Source organism: Panthera onca, chromosome F1 (genome assembly GCF_046562875.1).
Source record: "Panthera onca isolate mPanOnc1 chromosome F1, mPanOnc1 haplotype 2, whole genome shotgun sequence".
Lineage (NCBI taxonomy): Eukaryota > Metazoa > Chordata > Mammalia > Carnivora > Felidae > Panthera > Panthera onca.
This window is the reverse complement of record NC_138355.1, coordinates 28,258,545-28,280,045: the sequence shown is the minus strand read 5'-3', so window position 1 is coordinate 28,280,045 and position 21,501 is coordinate 28,258,545. Positions and strand designations below refer to the sequence as shown.

Sequence of the window (21,501 nt, the reverse complement as noted above, 5' to 3'; positions counted from 1 at the left end):
AGACGCAGGAGACAGAGACTCAGCACGTCTGGGGTTGTGGGCAGGGCTATGACTCAGCCTGCCCCGGGAGAACCACGGGCTTGAGACGGTAGCAGACCCATCATCCTAAAGGAGACAGAGCACAAAGAGCAGGACAGAAACCAAACAAACTGGCACAAGGGCACCTGAACGCACAGCTGGGGAAAAGCTCGGGCAGATAATCGGCGAATCCAATTTCCAGCCGGCTCTGCAGTGCATGCGTCAGCCACCAGCATTTTGCATCAGGCCTTCAACATCTCCGGGAGCCCAGATTTTTGAGCAAGTAAAAGATAAGGAACTGACCCCCATTCCCACCCCAACCCTCACCTCCGCCTCGGCCTGTGTTGGCGTATACATGCATCCCTCCCACCCCAGGGGCAGCTCAGCTCCAGCACCCCCTCCCCTCCCCTGCACCCACGCACCTCACCCCACCCATGCATTCCCTTCTAGTCTACAGCAAAGCAGAGGTTAAAAACACCAGCTGTGGGTTTACAGGGCTGGGGTTCTACATCCAATTCTGTCACCTGCAGGTTGCATGACCTTGGGTATATTAAGCTCTCTGTGCCTCAGTTTCCTCATCTGTATGCGGGGATAAGAACCCAAAATGGTATCTACCTGCTATGGGCTGAACTGTGTCATGTCCCACTCCCCCCCCACCCCCCACCACCGCCAGCAAATTCATATGCTGATGCCTTAATCCCAAGTACTTCAGAATATGACTGAATTTGGAGATAGGCCTTCAGAGAGGTGATTAAATTAAAATGAGGCTGTTGGGGTAAGCCCTAATCCAACCCGACAGGTGTTTTCACAAGAAGAGGAAGAGACCCAAGGGGCATGGTCACAGAGGAAAGATGGCAAGAAGGTGGCCTTCTACAGCCAAGGAGAGAGGCCTCAGAAGAAATTAATCGTGCCTGCACCTTGATCTTGGATTTCCAGCCTGTAGAACTGTGAGGAAATACATGTCTGTTGTTTAAGCTACTCAGTCTGTGGTATTTTGTAACAGAAGCCTAGCAAATCAACACCCTACCGCATAGCATTGTAGTGGGGATTCAACGAGACAGAGCATCTAAATTGCTCTACAAAGCTCCTGGCTCCTGAAGTGTCTTCTATTATATGGCCGCTTTTGAATCTACAGCCACTCACTTTCTATACCCCTCATTTGGTAAGCCTTGTGCCAATGCTTGTGAAGGGCTAAGTTCCGGTGAGAGTTAAGTAAGTTCTCTGAGGGCCCAGGTAGTAGATTTCTGACCTCCACATCCAGTCTACCCTAGAAGTGCCTAATCTAGAAGGGCTGCTCAAAAACATTTGTAGAAATAATATTGTTTCAATAATTATCCAGGGACTGGAGTAGGGAGCAAGGCAGACAGTCTTCAGGAAGTTTATGGTTTAGTGGGAAAGGGGGAGACACTGATCACGTAACACCTTTTGCCTTCAATCAAGAAGCCAAGCGGACTTGGAATGGAGGTGCTGGCTGGAGTCCTGGTGATCCGTGGGAGAGAAGGCACCAGCTGGTACCCACTGTGTGCCTGCTATGTCCTAGGCATTGGGATAAACAGGCTTCCGTGTTAACGTACACTGTGTTCACAACAGCCCCAAGCGGTTGGCTCTGTTTTTATTTTAGTTCTACAGATGAGAAAACTGAAGCACAGGGAAATAACTTTCCTAGGTCCACATAACTTGTAAGCAGAGTTCACAGCTGAGATTCAAACTCAGACTGTCTAGCATCAGAGCCCCAATTATCTGGAAGAGTGTGCTGATGGAACCCCAGTCAAAGATGGTTCTCTCAGGCTCGCGGCTTTGTTTTCATGGCTGGGCACATAGCCACTGTGACGTGTGGTGGGGGGCTTGGTGTCCCCTCTGTGCTATAGAACCAGTCATGGACAGGGGAGGCAGCACCCATGACAGGTCCCCATACTTTCCTTCTAGCTTTCGAAATGGCTTTGCCCCCTACCTCCTGGACAGGGGACAAGAACAGACCTCAACGAAGAAATGCATCCGCAGGAGGGAGTTATATCAATGACTCCTCTTGTTTTCCTCTGGCCACTTGCTTGGTGTAGACAATAGGACAGAAGGGATTTTGCTTGTTTTCCCCACATTTACTGCGTGGTAATGAGATGCTCAGCATAGTGTTAAGTGTTTTCCATCTGAAAGAGGCTCTGTCAAGGCCTAGGAGATAGATCTCAGACCCAAAGGGTTCCAGACCCTACGAACACTGCAGGGAAGGAGCAGAGAACCAGTGAGGGGCACTCCAAAGCTGTCCCACCAGAGAAAAAGGTCAGGGCCAGAGAGAATTTGTGAAGGTTTTTGGAACTTTTAGTGTACTATGAGTCCAGCCTCCCTCCCGAAGGGCTAAGTGCCTGCCTCTCACCTCACCCCCAGAGAGTGTGGGTATACAGCATTCCTGGGAGAGCCTGACATGTGCCTCTGAGGCTTGGAAACTTAATCCCAGCCTAGAAAATCAAAAACATGAGCTGGGGGCTGGCAGGGGGCTCTGGCTGCAGAGCAGAAGCCTTGTGATTCTAGGGTCAAGTACGCCCCAAATGCTTCTAGTCGGCCAGCTGTGGGTCTCTGAGACGAAGACTGGCATGGGGTCATCCAAGGAGCTGTCCCAAAGGGTGGCCTGGAGGAACAAACAGAGTGCAGCAGAGAGAAGCTGGGGCACTTCCCAAGAAGGAGCAAGCACCAGCCAGAGTAGGAAAGCATTCAGCCTGTTTAGGGGAGCTGGAGGTAAGAGGGAAAGACTCCTCAGAGGCAGGGTCTCCAAGGAACCCAGGAAGGACTCACCAGAGTTTTCCCAAGCCCAAAGAGCCCGAGGCATGTGTATCAGGGAGGACCCCCCTGCCCTGCTCCCTTCCCTCTCTTCTTTCCCTGACCTTCTCAGTTCTGGAAGGGTCAGAAACCCAAGTGGCAATAAGGGTAAGGGGCATAGCTGGAAAGAGAGGAACCAATCACACACCCTCCCCAGCAGCAGGTCCCTGTCCTGCCCAGGCTGCTACCCCTCAAAGCCCAGTCCTCAACACTGGGTTTTGGGAGTGATGGTTTGCATGACAAAAGGCTTTTTCAGTTAACCCAAAGCATTCCACCTGTGAAGAAACACCCGCTTTCCTTTAGACAGACCTTCTCTGGTGCATTTTAATGATCTGGATTATTAACATTTCGTGTATCTCTAGCTTTTCCCCACACATGCAAAATGAGCTTTTACAAGCAGACACTGCACCCTCTTCTCCTTTGGTCCCCTCCACGGACCCCATCACCAGAGACCCTCGAAGGCTTGATGACTAAAGCACACTTTTCAGGGACACGCCGACTGTATGAAGTGCGCCGCAGTCATGAGCAAGATCAACCCCCCTCCATTTTCAGACTGCTCCAGCTGAACAAATACATACACCGTCCCTCAGCCTTGTCTCTCCCTGCATTCCAAGCGGTAGGTGGTGCTAATAAAAACCTCATATTTGTGTAGCACTTTACGGTTCCGAAGCCACCCTCGTCACCTAAAGTCACCCTCCACCCCCCACACCGTCCCAAACCACTCCCCACCCACACGGCTGCTTTTCCTGACGGCCACCCCGTGCCAGCCCCTGCCTGGGGAGGCCACGTGCCCCCCTGGGGGAGCCCGTGTGTTGTGCGAAGCGTCTCCTCATAAAGAGTCAGCTGGCCAGAAACGTGGGCAGAGAGCGAAGGGCAGCGTGTTCAGGGTGTGTTTATTATGTTCTCACAGCCTTGTTTATAGTAAAGGTGAATGACATTATCCCACTTTGCACAGTAATGAGACAACTCAATGAGGACTCCGTCAGCCAAGCGGTTTACATGGCAGCTGGGCGGCTACGGATCTGTGGTGCACGCCGCGTGACTCAGCTAGGGCTCCCGCGGCTGGAGCGCACGCCGCCGGCCACCTTTCCCCGCACGCGGCACACGGAAGGCGGCCGAAGAGTCCAAAGGGAGTAACGATCCACAAGGGAGCAGTTTCTCGAGCGGGCCTGGCCCCCAACCCTGGGAAGGCCAGTGGCCCCGTCCCGCAGCCTCCCATCTTGGTCCACGGCATCCCTGGGCGGTCCCGAGAGGCCACAGGGACAGGAAGACATTTCTGCTCTTGGCTTCTTCCTCCACGATCTCAGGCCAAGTGGCACAGGTTCTCAAAGGCAGGGGTGACTTTTGCCACCTCTCCCGCTTCTGACCCGGAGAGACGCATATTGAATGAGGGCTGACGCTCGGCGCACTGAAGGACAGTGTCAGGTGGAAAATCAGATTCCTCTGCTTTGCGTGGAAGTAGGCACGGACAGGGTCAGGATGGTTCTGGGCGCTCGTGTCGATGGGGCATCTCTGCCTCTGCCTGTGCCGCTTTCACCTCTCCCTTCTGCTTCATGGAGAGGCAGCCAGCACCTCAGCCATTCATCTTTCCCACCCTGTTCCTTCCTCTTCAGTCTCTTCCCCCCCTCCCCCAGCTCTCAACACAATGGATTCGTGTCTTTCCCTCACAGTCCAGGGCCCCGGGGCACGTGCACACCCCGGCCAGCTCGCTAGCTCCCGGAGGCTGGGCCTGCCGCCCGGGGCAGAACACCGTTTCACAGCTTTGGTTTATTCAGAGCAGCAAGTTCTGGGGCGGGCGGGGAGGGGGAGCACCAGAGAATAAAATCAACTAGGAACTTTCATCTGCCCACCCAGCCTGAGACCAAAGAGGCGATCGTGAGGGCTAACAGCAGGCACTGAAGCCCCACTGTGGCCTTGGAAAAGAAAGCTCCAAAGAGCATATTCCTGGGGTGGGTGACCCTCCAATGAGAAACCTGGAAGTTGTCGTGCTTCTGCCATTATTACCCCGACACACCCTTTCCCCTGCTACCTGAGTTTCAACTACCACGTCATCCCATGGCCTTGGATACAGAGGCACAACCAAACGCAGACAGCCAAACACAGAGTGCATGAGAGCAAACAGACGAGGGAGCAGCCCAGGAGGCAAGCCTGGAGGAAGCACTGCGAATGAGGCTCAGGATGTGTGGGAAAACCTCTCTTAATCAAATACCCTCCAGAGCTCCCCGCCATCGGCACACCCGCTGCCGAACACTGCATGCAGCTGGAACGTTTTGATCTCAAAGGGGCGAATCAGACTGAGACAGCACAGAGGCAGCCTCCCCGAATCAAGCTCAGGGCTGGCGGGTTCCGGGTGTTGTGCCTGATTGCATCTTGGCTTGCTCCAGCCCTCTTGGCCACACGTTTGCATAAGCTCAGCCCTGCACATCCTCACTCCTCAGGCCAGTGCTTCCTCACCTCACCTGCACGTAGAATCACCTGGGGAGCTCTGAAAACTGCTGATGTCTTGGGTCGTGGCCCCAAGCTGTTCTGGGGTGGGACCTGGACATTTAGATTTCAAAACTCTACAGGTGATTCCAATGAGCAGCCAATGGTGGGAGCCACTGTCTTAGAACATCTTTTTTCAAAGCATGGTCTATAGGGACTTACTAAAAATGCAGTTTTCTGGGTCTGAAAACCCAGGTCTTTTGGATCAGCATCTCTGGGTGTGCAACCTGGGAATGAGCACTTGTAACAGGCTTTCTGGGTGAGCCTGGGCATGCTCAGAGGATCCTTCCTCACCCCAAAGGTGCCCTGGGGCTATGAATGGTTGTTACTGATTATGGTCTATTTGGTTTGCCAAAGGCAATGGGATATCTTACACCTAGCCTAAAAACAGGTTGATGCGCAAGTGGGGCCAAAAGGCCACTTGGGGGGTGGAGAGCAGTCCTAAAGATCACAGCTCTGCCTGGCCTCCTGCCCTGGCTTGCCCTGGGTCTTCAGAGGTTCCAGGCCCAGAGCAAGCCTCAAGCCCAGAAGGCAGTCCACAGCACAAGCCTGGCACGAGGACAAAAGGAAGACCTTAAATGGAAGAAGTGGCACCTGCAGAGGCCCACCTAGCGAGGCAGATGAGGGCTTGTGGAAGAGGAGACGGGCAAGAGGGCAGGACCGGGAGACATGGACGGTCATGGATGAGGTATGCTTTGATATTGCTCTAGATGTTGTAAACATTTCTCTTTGTTTCGTCACAGACCAAAATCTGGGTTGGCATGACCTAAGTGCCTGAACATAGGCATCAGAGCAGAGAGCTCTGTGCCTTTTGTGGGAAGCAGGAGAGAAAGGGTGTGAGGACAGCTCTACCCCATGGGAAGATGGTCTCTGTGGTGTCCTGGACTCATGCTCACAATGGTCTCACACACACACACATGCACGCAGACACTCCACGGGAGTACCATAAATATAGCCATCACATTCCTCTACACACAGACACATGCCCACATACGCTCACATAGCGGCAAAATTCAGGATACCCAAGCTTGGTCCTTCACGCCTCCCCATCGTGGGAGGAAGTCACTGGGTGCCATGACACCACCATCTGCAGCCTTCATTCCACCAATGGTTGGCAAGAACTCTAGGCCTCAAGTGAGGCCACTGCACAACAGTCTTGTTCAGACTTCTCCTGGGGATAGTGGAAGTGGTAAAAAGGCCCCTCTGAAACATTTCATTTTTCCATAACTCTGCCGTTCCAATTTACATGCACCTCATATTCAACAGTAGAGTTGGCAGCAGATGTACATTTCATATGTAAACAATGTTTAAAATACCCTGTTCAAGAATTTGATCATTAAATTAATTCCGGAAGCTTTAGCTAAGAATGGTTTTTTACCAGTGGAGGCAGGGGAACACTACCTGATCTAACTAACAACACCTATTTGAGGCATCGGAGTTCTTGAACATGAGATTTCACAGAGTGCTTCGGTGTGAGGGCTAAGAGGTATGTGTTCTCTCCTTGATGGTTCAGACAGACTCACCAGCCCTCACTTACAGACAACGTGCCATGGCGGAGCAATAGACCCTAACACCAGTGGGACTCAAGAGCCTTCTTGAACTTGTCTAGCTGCAGCCAAGGAAGGAAGAAATTCACAAAGTTACTGGACAGGAATGCAAACACTAGAATCCTGTGTACCTAAAGAGGCCCATCACCCCACAAAAGGAGAATGCTTCAGCCCAGTTCTCAATCACCTGCACTCCAGAGCTTACGCCTAATCGCAGCTATTTCATTTAGTCAAGCTGAAAGTTGTGGAGATCTGCAATGACTCCAAATCCACTGGCTGTGAATTATCCCAATAGTAACTCCACCATATTCTCTACGATTTGGTCCACCTGGAGACCAGCCTCTTCCAGACTCCTCTTCCACTTTCCAGTCTCTCTGCTGAGGATTCATATCCCTGGCACTGCAAATTTGTGCCGAAGTCCACTTTTTTTCTCAGGAAGCTAGGGTGCTTTACGCTCACCCTCCAAGGAAGAGTATCCTGACACATTTCCAAAAGGAGCCTCAGGGTACCATGAAAGCATTTCAGGAAGATTCTCCACAGCCAGATGTTCACAGTGATCTTAGCCTCACCTCCTGTTCCATGTTCAATCCCAAAAGGTCAGAGATCAAGAAGGAAGTTGCTGAATAGCCAAGATGGCCCTCATGAGAGAGACCTTTCTAAGAAAGCATGCTCCCAGGAAGCAAGCTGAAGAGTTACAGCCTAAGTTCCCATTCTCCCCCATCATAATTACATGACCTGCATGGAAGGGGGGACAGGGAGAGACAAGGAAAGTATTAGGCACCATGAAAGCTGTCCATGCTATGGGAATTCACCTCCCTTTGCCAAGCTGTCTTTCTAAGAGATCAGTGATGTGTGATGCCACAGGGAGGTGACGGCGGAGAATACATTAAGCAACAGAGAGGTTATATGGCGCCCCATTGCACAAAAGTCTACTGGAGCTATGTTCCCTGGTCGTTCGACTTCTGGAATACTTCTTGGTAGAATCAAGGAAGATCTGCAAGCTGTATCTTTCTTAAAAGCAGACTCCACATCAGAAATCATATAAGAGATCTCCCAAGACCCTTCATGGAATTGTGAGGGTAAAAATGTCTTGTGAATTTCCTAGGCTAAGATGGGCAGTGATGACAGCTTTTCACACTGGTCTAATGGAAATGGAAGAAATAGCCAGCTCCATGGAGTTTGCCCCTTCTCCCAGAGGCCACGTGTCAATGACAGCGTTAGAAACCTGGGATTCCCCACAAACCTCTCTCCTACACTAGCACTGGCCACTACACTGTGACAGCAAATCACCTAGGTGAGCCGGAGTCTTCTAGCTATTCCTCACAGGGGTATAGTACAAGTTAGAGCCAAGAATCCTAACTGAGGAGGGTGTGGAAGTGGTGGGAATTGCATCTGCATTATTTACACATTAGCCCAGCATAGCAAATCTGCCTTCTCAGCAGAAATGACCCAAGGCATTGTGAAGGGCAAGTTGCTGACCCAGAAGGAGGGTAACAGCAGCAAGGTGCTACCGCTAACCAAAACACAAACATGGGTTAATGGAATAGAGTCCGAGCTCTGGTGACTGGATCTTACTTTGGAATGGCCCTTCATCCACTCCTCATCCCCCAGGCTCCCAAACTAAACGCCATTGCTTTTTGAACACCTATGACATTTCACATTAGAATATGGTCTTGGCAGCAAGGGGAGGGGGGAAGCCAGTGATCTCCAAGAGTCCCCATCTGAGGTCTAACTGAGCCTCCTCTGGCTTTGGGACAGCAAATCTAAGTACATTTTGGACCTCAGGAACCTGGGATAAGAGTCTTTCTCCATGAGGCTGTGTACTTTTCCCTGCGCTTGGTCAAAGCAAGTCAGGGATGGCTCTTGCATGTTCTTCCTCGTGGCTTCTCGGGTCTGGAAGTCTATGTTTACCTGGAGACACAAACAGAGAGCATGGTCACAGGCCCTCAAGGGCCATGGTGCCTGGCAACTGCTCCTAGCTATGTAATAATTACTAATGACAGTATCTTATATATGTAAGCTTAGTCATGCTTTTCAAACTGTTTTCATGGAGGTTATCCCTTTTAATCCCAGCAAGAATCCTGTGAGGTCTGAAGACCAGACATTCTTTGTCTCAATTTACAGATAAGGACACTGAAGAAAAGAGATACTACAAGGCTGCTCTAAAGCAGTATGGAAAGTTAGTAACAGAGCCAAGGCAAAATCCCAAATCACTTAACTCCTAATCCAGGGGTCTTCATGATGTCAAGCAAAGAGTGAGACTGAAGGTAAGTATTAATGTGGATTCCCTAAAGGAAGCTTGCCCTCTTGTTTGTTCTTAACCACTAAAGAAACAAATGCCCCAGGAGGAGAGATTATGGTTAGAATGGACATCTCTGTTCTAAACAGCATTTTAAAGGGTCTACAGCATCCTGGGCACTGGGCAAAGACCTCCTACCTCCCAAGTCAAAGAATAATTGAAGAGTCCTAGGTATATAGCACACCAAAACTCGTAAACAGCAAACATTTTGCTTCTATAAAATCCTCCCAAGTAAAATTCTGTTTTATAACTCAGCACAGCCATATATAGAGATTCATTTTATTATTATAAATGATAATAACTTATTATAAAATAATATAAATGACTGTAATGACTCATTAACAGGCAGTGACAGATGTTGACGAGGTGCTTTATCCCTAATACTCAGAGTAGTCTTGAAAGGTACACTTTCACTTTGGGGCAAATGGGAGTCAGAGAGACTAGATAACTCGGATAAGACCACACAGCTTCTAACTGGTAGAGCTGAGACTGGAATAAGATTCCAAAGTGGATGCTCATCCCATTAACCTGTGCTGCCTTCCACTAGGAAAACTAACATGGATTCAATGGCATCTATCCTTACAGAATCCCTATAGAAACACAGGTCTTGCAGGCACATGTTTGAAAGACAACTAAAGCACTCCTAATAGAGCCCCTCTTTAGAAGCCCTGGGCTGTGCACTTTAGAAGTGATCCTCTTTTCATTAAGAGCCATCAGAGCAGCGAGGCTCAGTTCAGAAGACAGTCCCCAACAAGACTGGCTCAAACCCCCGCCAAGAGAGAGATGTGAGCCAGGAGCCATGGATAGAGGTCTTACAAGACTCTCGCCACCGCCAACACACCTCCCTCGGAGCCTGCACATCCACAAACTCCTCAAAGATCCTATGGGCCTTGGAGACCAGTTTTGCAGTTGATCTGGTCTTCTTGAACTCCTCACAGGCCAGCCAGAATTCTAGGTTCTCCTCGCTGAACTCGGTCTTCAAAAAGGCGCGGAAGGCGGCCACCCCATCTGTGGGTGTGGGGAAGGTGAAAAGGAAGAGAGATAGGAAGAGGCATAAGCTCACAGACTGTAGATGAAAGAGAGAAAGGTAGTAATAATGTGAGACTGGCCCTGATTGTCCAACCCCCACTGCTCCTCCACATCCTCTTGGAGACTCTACCTCTTAAACACACTGGTATCCCCGGAGGCAGGCTCTGCTTCCTACTCAAGGATCAGAGTGATATTAGGGAGAAATGTTTAGGAAGCCACAGTAATAATGACTGTGGGAAACCCTGGTCACTGCTCATCAGCCCTCAGTGGTCACTGTCTGTCCCCTAATGCAGAGTCAGCTGTCCCGAGTCTACTGGTGAGCCCATGTTTCTAATGAGGCCAAAGTGATATTCGTAATGCATTCTGTACCCTAATCCAAGTCAACCACCCTAAAAAAACAATCTTTTACAAGACAAACTACGGGAGGGTGTGAATGCCTCAGGGCAAATCCTTCACTACTACCAGAAGAACTTCTGAAAGTAAACACCCTACTGAAATTCAGTCGCTGAAGCCATTCTATTGCCTGTAAAAGATTCCCAGCCTCTTTTAAAACCTTTTGAGGCCCCATGTTTTAATGGTTCATCCCATGGATACTTTATTTTAAAAGATCCTGCTTACCAAATTACGTGTTTTAATTAAGATTAACTATAATTTTCTCCCAATGACTTAATGATGAACACACCTTTTCATTTTTTAAAATCAATGTCATGCAGGGCGCCTGGGTGGCTCAGTCGGTTGAGTGTCCGACTTCGGCTCAGGTCATGATCTCACAGCCCGTGAGTTCGAGCCCCGCGTCAGGCTCTGTGCTGACAGCTCAGAGCCTGGAGCCTGCTTCAGATTCTGTGTCTCCCTGTCTCTCTGCCCCTCCCCTGCTCATACTCTGTCTCTGTCTCAAAAATAAATAAAAACATTTAAAAAATAAATAAAATAAAATAAAATCAATGTCATGCATGTTGCCAAAACAGAGCAACGTGCTCTGATTCTAATCAGAATAAGATGAGCAGAATAAGATTACCACATAGATTTGGAAAACAACATTCATTGATTGCCTATATACTCAGCTAATGTTTTTATATTAAAATATATTTTATGAATTATCTTAACCTTCAATATACTCTTCACTATTCAAATAAGAGCTACAGCTTTCTACAAACTGTCCTCAGGGGATGGGCAGACATAGCCTAGAATAAAGTGACTGCATTGGTTAAAAATGACTCTGAGGGCACCTGGGTGGCTCAGTTGGTTAAGCGTCTGACTCTCAATTTCAGCTCAGGTCATGATCTTACCATTGAGAGATCGAGCTCCGAGTCAGACTTTGCACTGGGTGTGGAGCCTGCTTGGGATTCTCACTCTTTCTCCCTCTGCCCCTCTCCCACTCTCTCTCTCTAATCAAAGAAAAAAAAAAAAAGACTCTGGCTACAATGTTTTCTTTCTTTTCTAAAATTTGTCAAAAGGACAATATGTTAATAGTTCTTAATTCTAAGGGATAGAATCACCTGAATATCTGAGGCCCACCAATGTGCACCAGGACAATGTGTTGCCCAGGATCGTGGATTGGTGGTGCCATGCTGTTGCCATATTTAAATGTTTGTTTTTTCTTTTGTGAAACATTTTCATTTCTCCTAATTAAAGTTATTGGGTATCTTTGTCTTTAAAATGGATGTTATGGGGCACCTGGGTGGCTCCATCAGATGAGCACCTGATTTCAGCTCAGGCCATAACCTCCAGGTTCATGAGTTTGAGCCCTGCATCAGGCTCTGTGCTAACAGCTCAGGGCCTGGAGCCTTCCCAGGCCTCAGATTCTGTATCTCCCTCTCTCTCTGCCCCTCTCCCACTTGTGTTCTCTCTCTCTCTCTCAAAAATAAATAAACATACATTAAAAAAAATAGATGTTATAATTCCCTCATTAGAACAACAGTCATAAAAACCAAGACTTAACTTGCAAGGGGCAGGAAATTGGGGTAGAAAAGGGTTTTGATGCAATTCCCAAAGCCAAGCTTTAAATCAAAAAGAAATCTAAGTTTGGAGGCCTGAGTTTCACGTGTTTATCAAAAGCAGAGTAGCCATGAAATTTACCATCTAAGCCAGGACGTTTTTGAGAACGAAGAGGGGCATGCCTATTAATTACACAGAGACAATGGGCATAAACCATGACCACCACAGGCAAAAACCAGGACATACGGTCACCTTAAGACAAGACATATGGTCCTCTAAGACAAGGAGTATGGAGAAAGCAGAATATGATGTAAGGTTGTTTTCCATCAGGGAGGATGTAAATAAAATTGTTCCTGTGCCAAGGAAGGAAGAGGGGGGTAACATAGGTTAGACTCCTATGAAAGGTTGGCTCAGGGTCCCACTCACCCTCATTCCTACATTGGGTTTAAAACCTTGAAGAGGGAGTAGAAATCCAAGATAAAATGAGAATCAAAGACAGCATGAAACACTAACGTGGCAATGATTAGGCAGAGAGATGGCTAGAGAATCACTCATTCAATGATTTCTTTTATAAGCTACTAATGCACAAAACACTTACATCAGAAAACAGGTCATAAAATCCCTGCCCATAAAAACCCTTCTGGATGCTCTTTTTTCCATACCTTGTCTCCTCCAAGTTCTTACGAAGGTAATCCAGAAGTTTCCACAGGCTCTGAGGAACTCAGACCTGAGAGTTAGCCTGCCTGCCTGCCAGGAGATTGCCATTGCTTGCAGAAGAGGTACCTGTAGCAGGGGCTAGAGGCAGAGGCGGGGTAGAATACCATTTGGAGCTGTGGAAGCCTCCAAGGAGATTCAGTGCCCATGAGAGCCAAGGCAGAGCTGGCTCAGCAAGGTGGTCTCTAAGCAGTGGATGGACACTATCAGTGGATGCAAGGAGGACCTAAAGACCCCAGGCCAAAGGCCTTCTCTGGCTGCTTTTCCACTGTGGGCAGGGCGTGGGAAGGAAAGGGCAGGGAGAGAATGCTAAAACACTGCATTTATCTAAAGCAGTAAATTCAGGGGCGCCTGGGTGGCTCAGTCGGTTAACCACCTGACCTTCAACTCAGGTCATGATCTCACGGCTCATGAGTTCGAGCCCCGCGTTGGGCTCCGTGCTGACAGCTCAGAGCCTAGAGCCTGCTTTGGATTTTGTGTCTCCCTCTCTCTCTGCCTTACTCCCCCCCTCCCTCACTCTCTCTCTCTCAAAAATAAATAAACATTAAAAAAACATTAAAAGAGTAAATTCAAAGTGACTTGGAAGAGTTACTTGGACGAGCCTGTTGTTTTTAAATCAGAAGAGACTAAATAAATACCTTGAATGGCAAAGCTGAAAGTTTGCTGTTAATGTTAGATTTCGTGTTATTTTCCATTGAACAAAAACAAGCGCTTGCGAGCAACCTGAATCAAGTTACAGATAAAGAAAGAACATTACCTTTCTGCCTTCACCGATGGCATTGGTGAAGAGAGCCCTGCTCGGGAAACCATCCATGCTAGACAAGATGCAGACATTATCTCCTTTCATCAAAGTCTCAACTGTGTTGGGCCTTTGTGCAGATTAAAAAAGAGAGAGCACCTGCAAAGTGCCCTGGGGAATATTGCTGAACTTTTCTCAATTGTATAGAGCAAGAAGCTTGGAGGAGGGGCTTGACAGAGTTCACACAGGTAATACTATGTAGCATTAAAAATATAAGGTATACTAATTCCCAATCCAACACAGCAATAATGCCACCTCCACCCATCAATTCACTCATTCGCACACACCCATTATGGGACCCAGGCATTCTGCGAGGGGCTAAAAAACAGGCACAACGAAGCCCTCAGAACTTACAGTGAGAGGCTATTTGAGCCAAGAAAACATAATTTGGTAATTACGGTATACATGAAGAGTGGTATGACAGGGAAAGCAGAGGTTGCCGGGAAAGTACCCAGAAGGGGTGCCTGAGCCAGACCTAAGGAGGAAAGGCAAGATGTGCAGGAGGGAGAAGCTTCTAAGCTGAGATGTGAAGTTGAAGAGCCAGAAGCTAAGTGAAAGAAGGGAAGAGAAGGTGGAGAAGAGTCTGGCAGGAAGGGGGAGCCACACAAGTGAAGGCCTAGAATTAAGAGTGTTCGAGTAATTAGAAATAGTTCAAGAAGATTAGTGTTTAACAATAATAATAATAATAATAACAGCAACAATAATAATAATGTTAACAATTATTGGGGTGCCTGGGTGGCTCAGTCAGTTAAGCGTCCGACTTGATTTTGGCCCAGGTCATGATCTCATGGTTCGGGAGTTCAAGCCCGGAGTTGGGTTCTGTACTGACAGCACAGAGTCTGTGGGGATTTTCTCTCTCTCTCTCCTTCTCTCTCTCTCTCTCTCTCTCTGCCCCTCCCGTGCTCTCACTCTCTCTCCAAATAAAAAAACATTAAAAAAAATAATGTAAACAATTATTGAGCCCACTCATAAGATACATCAAGAGGTCTGTGAAAGAGCCTGAGAGATAGAAGGATAACACAGCACTGCAAAAATCCAGGGAAGCGAACGTTTCAAGGAGGAGGAAGCGGCCACGTGTCCAGCACTACCCAGAGGTCAAGCTAGCTACGGGCTGAGATGTGGCTGTTGGATTCGGTGGTGAGATTCAGCAACCATGGGAGGGAGCAGCTTTAGTGGTGTAACGGGGATCCTGGGCACACTGTGGTGAACGTGGTGGTGAATGAGAGGAGAGGAAGCAGAAAACAGTGAACTCAGATGTCTCTTGCAAGAAGGGGAGTAGAAAGATCAGATAGCTTTACTAGAAGGAAACAGGAGGTCAGGAAAAAATGCGGTTTTCTGTGTTTTTGTTTTTTGTTTTGTTAGTCTTGAGTATGTTTGATGTGGATCTAATCAGAAAAGACTGGTTGAATAGGAGGAGTTGAAATTAAAGGAAAGAGTTTAACTAATAAAATGTTACCCCTAGGAAGGTAGAGAAGTAAGCCTGAGAACAGAATTATGATGGAGAGAAGAGGGCTGCGTGTGGATACCAGGAAGTTTCTAGTTTGGGTGCCAGAAAATGAAGGAAGGAGTTCCTGTCTGAGAAGGTGGTGGGACCTAGGCATGGTAGGGTTTTATTTTGATGTATTTATTTGGGATTTGGGGCAGGGAGTTTTATCTATTTACTATATGCCACACTTTTTGCTGGAGATTTTGCAAACACTAGCTCAATTTATTTTCACAACAATGCTGATCCATAGATAGTAGCACTCTCATTTTCCAAATGAAGACATAAGGCTTACTTACAGAAGTCGAAGCAATGTCCCAGTTACACAGCTGGCAAGAAAAGCCAAGTTTCCCTACCAGGTCCCTATGACTCCAAAGCAAGATCTTTCCAGATGTATTGCAGGCAGAAGGAAAAGAGCAAGGGAAGATAAAAGATTAAAGAAACAAAAGAATGTATCTGGTGAAGGAAAATTCTGGAGAAGGAGGGGGACCCAGAAGTAGAAGAACTTGTGCTCCTTAAAATCAGAAGTAGAGTAAAAGAAAGTAGAGTGGATGAAGACGGAAAGAATTGGTCAGGGAAGGGACATATCTGAGATACGTAAGTTTGAACAGCCTTGATCTTCGTTAATTTGCGGTGAAGTCCCTGTGAAGGTGGTCTGCCTCCATATGCTAGGTTTGCAGGATACGACATGAGTAAATCAAATGAAGTCACCACCTCACAGAACTCAAAAGCTAGTCTAGGGTCACAGATAGTGAGCAATAATTTAAGATAATTAATTGAATAATTATAAGTCCAGTGTGTGTGGTAGGGGTTTGGGAAGGGTTGACAACAGCTACTTTGGAAAAATGAATAGGAACATGATAAGAAACAGGCAAACACTTGTAAAGGCCTAGGTTCTAGTTCCTGGACAAGGTTACGATGCACCAAGAAGGAAGCAAGAACTTTTTTTTTTTTTTTTTTTTTTTTTAAATTTTTTTTTATTTTTTAATATATGAAATTTACTGTCAAATTGGTTTCCATACAACACCCAGTGCTCATCCCAAAAGGTTCCCTCCTCAATACCCATCACCCACCCTGCCCTCCCTCCCACCCTGCCCTCCCTCCCACCCCCCATCAACCCTCAGTTTGTTCTCAGTTTTTAACAGTCTCTTATGCTTTGGCTCTCTCCCACTCTAACCTCTTTTTTTTTCCTTCCCCTCCCCCATGGGTTTCTGTTATGTTTCTCAGGATCCACATAAGAGTGTAACCATATGGTATCTGTCTTTCTCTGTATGGCTTATTTCACTTAGCATCACACTCTCCAGTTCCATCCATGTTGCTACAAAAGGCCATATTTCATTTTTTCTCATTGCCACGTAGTATTCCATTGTGTATATAAACCACAATTTCTTTATCCATTCATCAGTTGATGGACATTTAGGCTCTTTCCATAATTTGGCTATTGTTGAGAGTGCCGCTATAAACATTGGGGTACAGGTGCCCCTATGCATCAGTACTCCTGTATCCCTTGGATAAATTCCTAGCAGTGCTATTGCTGGGTCATAGGGTAGGTCTATTTTTAATTTTCTGAGGAACCTCCACACTGCTTTCCAGAGCGGCTGCACCAATTGGAAGCAAGAACTTTTAGTTTGGGGATGTGCCTCTCAGTCAAAGAAAGGACCATCAGGTCCAGGTTGGTAAAGGAAGCTTAAACCCAGAGAACAGCAGGATTTAGGATCTAAACATTGGGACATAGGAAAAGGGGAGAAGGATAAACAGGAGGTTTAAAAAAAGTTGAAGTTAGAGGAGGAATCTTGAAAACAACCACCGCAGGCACTGATCGAGCACTTTGGGCCAGGCACTGCATTAAATGCTTTAGGTACCTCTGGCATACTTATAGCACAGGTCCTCATATTATTGCCATTTGTAGAGAAGTAAGTGAAGCTTAGAGAAGTTAAGTAACTTGCCTGAGGTCACATGATTAATAAGTGGCATGGATACCAAATTATAAAGCAGGCATTCTTATGTGAGTCAGGAGTCCAGTCTCCAGCTCTGCATCATGGTGGGGCCCAAGCGATGCCTGCACCAGCAATGGCTGGGGGGAGGGGGGGTGGAGGGAGTGCTATCTCAGCCCAAGACAAGGGGGCCATGAGTAACTCCATGGATGGTGAGGTTTCCAGGAATGATGGCAATAGATGAGATGGGGAGAAATCGAAAGAGTCCCTGTGGAAGGCGGAGTTGGATCTTGGGTAGAAGAACAACCTAGAGACAAGGATGGGCACTGGATTACATTAGAAGCCACGGAGATGGACTCAGGAGGAATGGGGATTTGAAGTAAATGTATGGCAAACTCATACCCAGCTCATGACTTCCTGTCAGCTTCACTGAGGCAGCCTACAGAACCTTTCTGGTCCCACCTGGGATGGGAGCACCACTGTCCCAGTTGGGAGCATCCCTTCTGATCAGAGTCAGGCCCATAATTAGCTCTATGACCTTGGACAACACATTCGACTTCCCTGGGTCTCAGCATCTTCATCTGTAAAGTGAGGGGTTGGATCTTATTAACTCTCCCTGGGGAAGAGTCTGCTCTGCGCTCCCTTTGCAAGTCAGGCCTGCATGAGACACAGCTCTTAGCTGATTGTTTTCTGTCCTCCTCCTTAGCAACATCATCACCACAATGCACTGAGGATTTACCCCGAACCAGTTCTACATTGTCCAGTCTACATATGTCAACTCACTCAATCTTCACACCAACCCTATTATCAAGGCAGAGGTTCTGGAGCCAGAGAGCCTGTCTGGGTCCGAATCTGTGCGACCTCAGAAAGTGTCCTCACATCTTGAAGCCCACATCATCTCATCTGTAAAATGGGAATAATGCTGGGACTTACTGCACCGGATTGTTCTGAGAACTGAATGAGGCGATCCACGTAAAAGTGCCCAACGCGCATTACAAGCAGTCAGTAAATGTTAGCTCGGACGGGAGTTTGTCTCACAAAGAGGGAAAGTGAGACTTGGAGAGTTTGGGTTCAATGTTTGGAGTCACATGGCCAGTAACAGGGGACAGTGGGTTCACACACATCTGTGTGACTTCAGAGACCACTCTGCCTGTGTCTCCTCTTGTGATCGCCAGAGAACCTCACGTCATCTCTTCCTTCAAAGGAGGGATGGACAATAACCCCAAATCAAGCTGTCGCACTGAAAGTACATCACAGTGGGGCAAATGTGACACCTAGCTTACAGAGCTGGAGATTCTCCCACAGGAGGACACCTGCCATCACCTTATCTGTGGTGACAATGGAGGACTAAACTCTCTTCTTCCCGCAGCACCTCCCTGAGCATCCTTCCCGAGACACAGAAGCATCACACAGAGCAGACTGGCACATTCCCCAATGGTGGCCTGGGGACACTGTAACAAAGCATGGCTGAGTGACCTTGTAAAGATGCCGAGCGCTTTCAGGCAGCCTCAACCCAAAAATGCGGTCATCTGCATTTCCAGGGCTGGTTTCAGACACAGTGGGAGGGGAACCAAAGCAAAATATGGCCTTTAAAATTTGTCAGGGATTTCAAAGGAAGAGCTTGAGGAGAGATGGGGAGGGTCCAGACCTGAGAAGCAGTAGCGTCTAGAGAACAGATTGTGGTAAAGAAAAAGCTCACAAAGCTCTGCACAGACTGTGCCTGCCCACAGCCCTCCTCCTCTGCTCCCCCACCCCTCTCCACCCTGATCTCTCACCACCCTCCATATTCCCAGGGCTGGCTCTGGAGGCAGGGGTGAGGGTCACTGTGCAAAGAAAAACTTCACCTGGGAACAATGGATGTGAGAAGGGGTGGGAGCCCCTCCCCCTCCCAGAGCAGATGGTGGGAGTGGGCTTTGTGTACAGACCACCTGGCCCACCTTTCCCACTTCTGGGACCCAGCAAAGGAACGGGATGGGACCAGAGCCAGAGCCATTCCTCCTCATCAGCTACATCCTTTCTTCCTCCTTCCATCCCCTCCCACCTCATCCCTGCAAACTCTCTGTCTGGTCCTCGCCTGACTCTTCAGCATCTTTTCCCAGCGTCTCTCCCTTTTCTTCTGTCCCTTGTTGCCCCTCCTCCCCTCTTCCCCCTTCCTTCTTTCCACCAGGACCCTCTCCTTCCCTTCTGCTTCTCCATAAACTGCAGTTGGTTAGAATGAAGGATGCCAGTTTATCTCTGAAAGGCTCATGAGCATTTATGGGCATCTCTCAGCATGACCTGCTTTGCATGAGCTGTGCTCCCCAGCCTGGGGCCCTGTGCATGCCAGACCCTGCACCCTCCCAGATACCCAGGTCCTGGAGTTTCTGAGTCCCCACAGATCCCAAGTAGAAGGAAAGAGTGACTCCTTTCTGATCCCTGAAGCCATTCTGCCTGGGATTGTGCCCTGGCTCTGACACACACTAGCTAGGTGTGACCTTGGGCACTATGCTTAACCTCTCTGTGCTTCAGTTCCCTCATCTGTGAAATGCAGATCCTAAGAGTATCTGCTCCATGGAGCTTTGGGGGTGAAGGGAGTTAGGACACGCAGGGCCCGACACTCAGGGAGTGCTCCATGCGAGTTAGTGACCATGAAGCCTGTATTTTGGGGGCTTAAGGTGCCATCATACAGAATAAACATGCCTAATGCCCCAAGACAAACCTGGTAACTTAAAGGTGGTGGGTGGTGAATAGTTCAGGAAGATGAGAGAGAAACAAAAGGATCTGTCTTTTTTTTTTTTTTAATTTCATTTTTTTTTATTTCACTTTGGTTTTCTCTGTATGACATTCTAAGAAGTCAAGGCTCTATGAACATTACACATCTTTTTGAAATTAGTGTCTATCTAGTGCAGGAAGGGAGAGGCTCGTGTCCAGAATTCCTGGAACACTCAGCAGAATCTTGGCATCCCCCTGGGCATGCACAGAATCTCCAAGAACATACCCGTGGCCACACGTGCTGCCTGCTGCCGGCATCTTCCTCTTAGTTCTGTGATGCAGGGTGCTTACATAAGAACCGAAACTGGGTCACTATGAATGAGCGGTACAGCTGGTGCAGCGGGGAGGGTGGCTTAGGTAATAGTTCGACGTCCAGGAGCCCTGATTCAGCTGGCATGGGGTGGGCTGGAGCCCAGCTCAGTTCCCAGGCTTCGAAAAACCCAAGATCGCAAGAAATATTTTGGGGGTACCTCTCTGTTTACCAAAGTGCTGTCCCAGACACCAGAGTTCTCTTGCATCCCTGATCAATAGGAAAAATAAACTGGTGAATGGGTTTCAATATCAGAGGATAAGAAAGGCAAATTTATTTATAAAATCCAGGATGCATATACTAATGGTGAAGTCAAAAATCTCTTTGATGCAGAACTGAGTTCACTCCTTTGAAATCTGTGATGAGAACAGCGTTAGGATCAAAGTCTTTCTTTTGTGTTATCTCTAAAATAAAGGTTTTTAAACAAATAACTGGGGCTTAGCAAGGTTTAGGTAAAGAGATTATTTAGAGGACAAACTATTTCCAGTTACTGACATTTATTGGCAAGCAACTGGCATGCTAATTATACTTCAGCCTTGTGATTAACATAATTTTCTTCAATGATCTTCACTTTGTTAGTGTACGTATAGCAAAATGGTATGTTATAACAGTAGTAGGATTTGACAGGTGTTAGACTCTTCGGGCCAGAAAGGACATGAGAGATTAAGGCTTACATTGGACACAAAGAAATGGTGAGGCTCTAAGGTTGGATGGTTTCTTATTCCTAGGACGTGGTAGCAGAAGCCTAAGGACAGCCTGGGTCGTACAACTCCTATTCCAATGTTCTTTTCTATTTTATCAAGCAGAAGCTAGGTCAAGTAACAACAACGACAAAAACCAAGCTAGGGCCTGTATCCGCAACTAGTATAAGAAATTAGCAAGGAGTTTTCTATTGAAAGGGAAACAAAGAAAAATGTCCCTAATGGGTAAAAGCATTCACAAATGACTCCTTTAATACAAGGGAAGTGTTATAAAGCTCCAGGTACACCAATGCATCACCTAAAAGGTTCCCAAAATTAAATGTCCAGGAATATTTATCTAATTAGTTTGATACAGGAACACTACAGGGAGTCTCAAAGAGGGACCACATCAGATTCGCCTGCTGGGTTGTTAAAAAACTACATCCCCAGGGGGGATCCTCTCACATACACTGAAGGGAAATTGGGAAGGGATGAGGAAAGGATACCCAAAGCTCATGACACGAAGGGGGTGAGGTATTATGGAATATGAATAAGCGCCCCCCCCCGCGATTCTAATACAGTCCCCATCCAACCATCATGTTCAACCCCCAGCTGCCCATGGAAAGAAGCTGATGCCATCTCTAGCATACAGAAAGTGTGAAATCTGTTTCCTCGATGAATTTAATGTTGTGTTATCACGAAAATAATTA

At 47.6% G+C, this 21,501-nt stretch overlaps 1 protein-coding gene across 7 annotated transcripts in view; it reads right to left on the bottom strand.

Moving 5' to 3' along the window:
• Positions 1 to 3,617: 3,617 nt before the first annotated feature.
• RGS8 (regulator of G protein signaling 8) overlaps positions 3,618 to 21,501 on the bottom strand; it is a 134,295-nt gene continuing 116,411 nt past the window's right edge. For 4 of the 7 annotated variants that reach the window (XM_060643771.3, XM_060643770.3, XM_078440933.2 and 1 more), the window contains 2 exons: positions 9,998 to 10,164; positions 3,621 to 8,768 (listed from right to left, as the gene is read on the bottom strand). In XM_060643771.3, coding sequence (XP_060499754.1) covers positions 8,586 to 8,768; positions 9,998 to 10,164 — 350 coding nt within the window. In that variant the 3' untranslated portion in view covers positions 3,621 to 8,585. Of the gene's footprint in view, positions 8,769 to 9,997; positions 10,165 to 21,501 lie in introns of all 7 variants that reach the window. The other 3 variants (XM_060643766.3, XM_060643767.3, XM_060643765.3) reach the window with 2 other exon arrangements.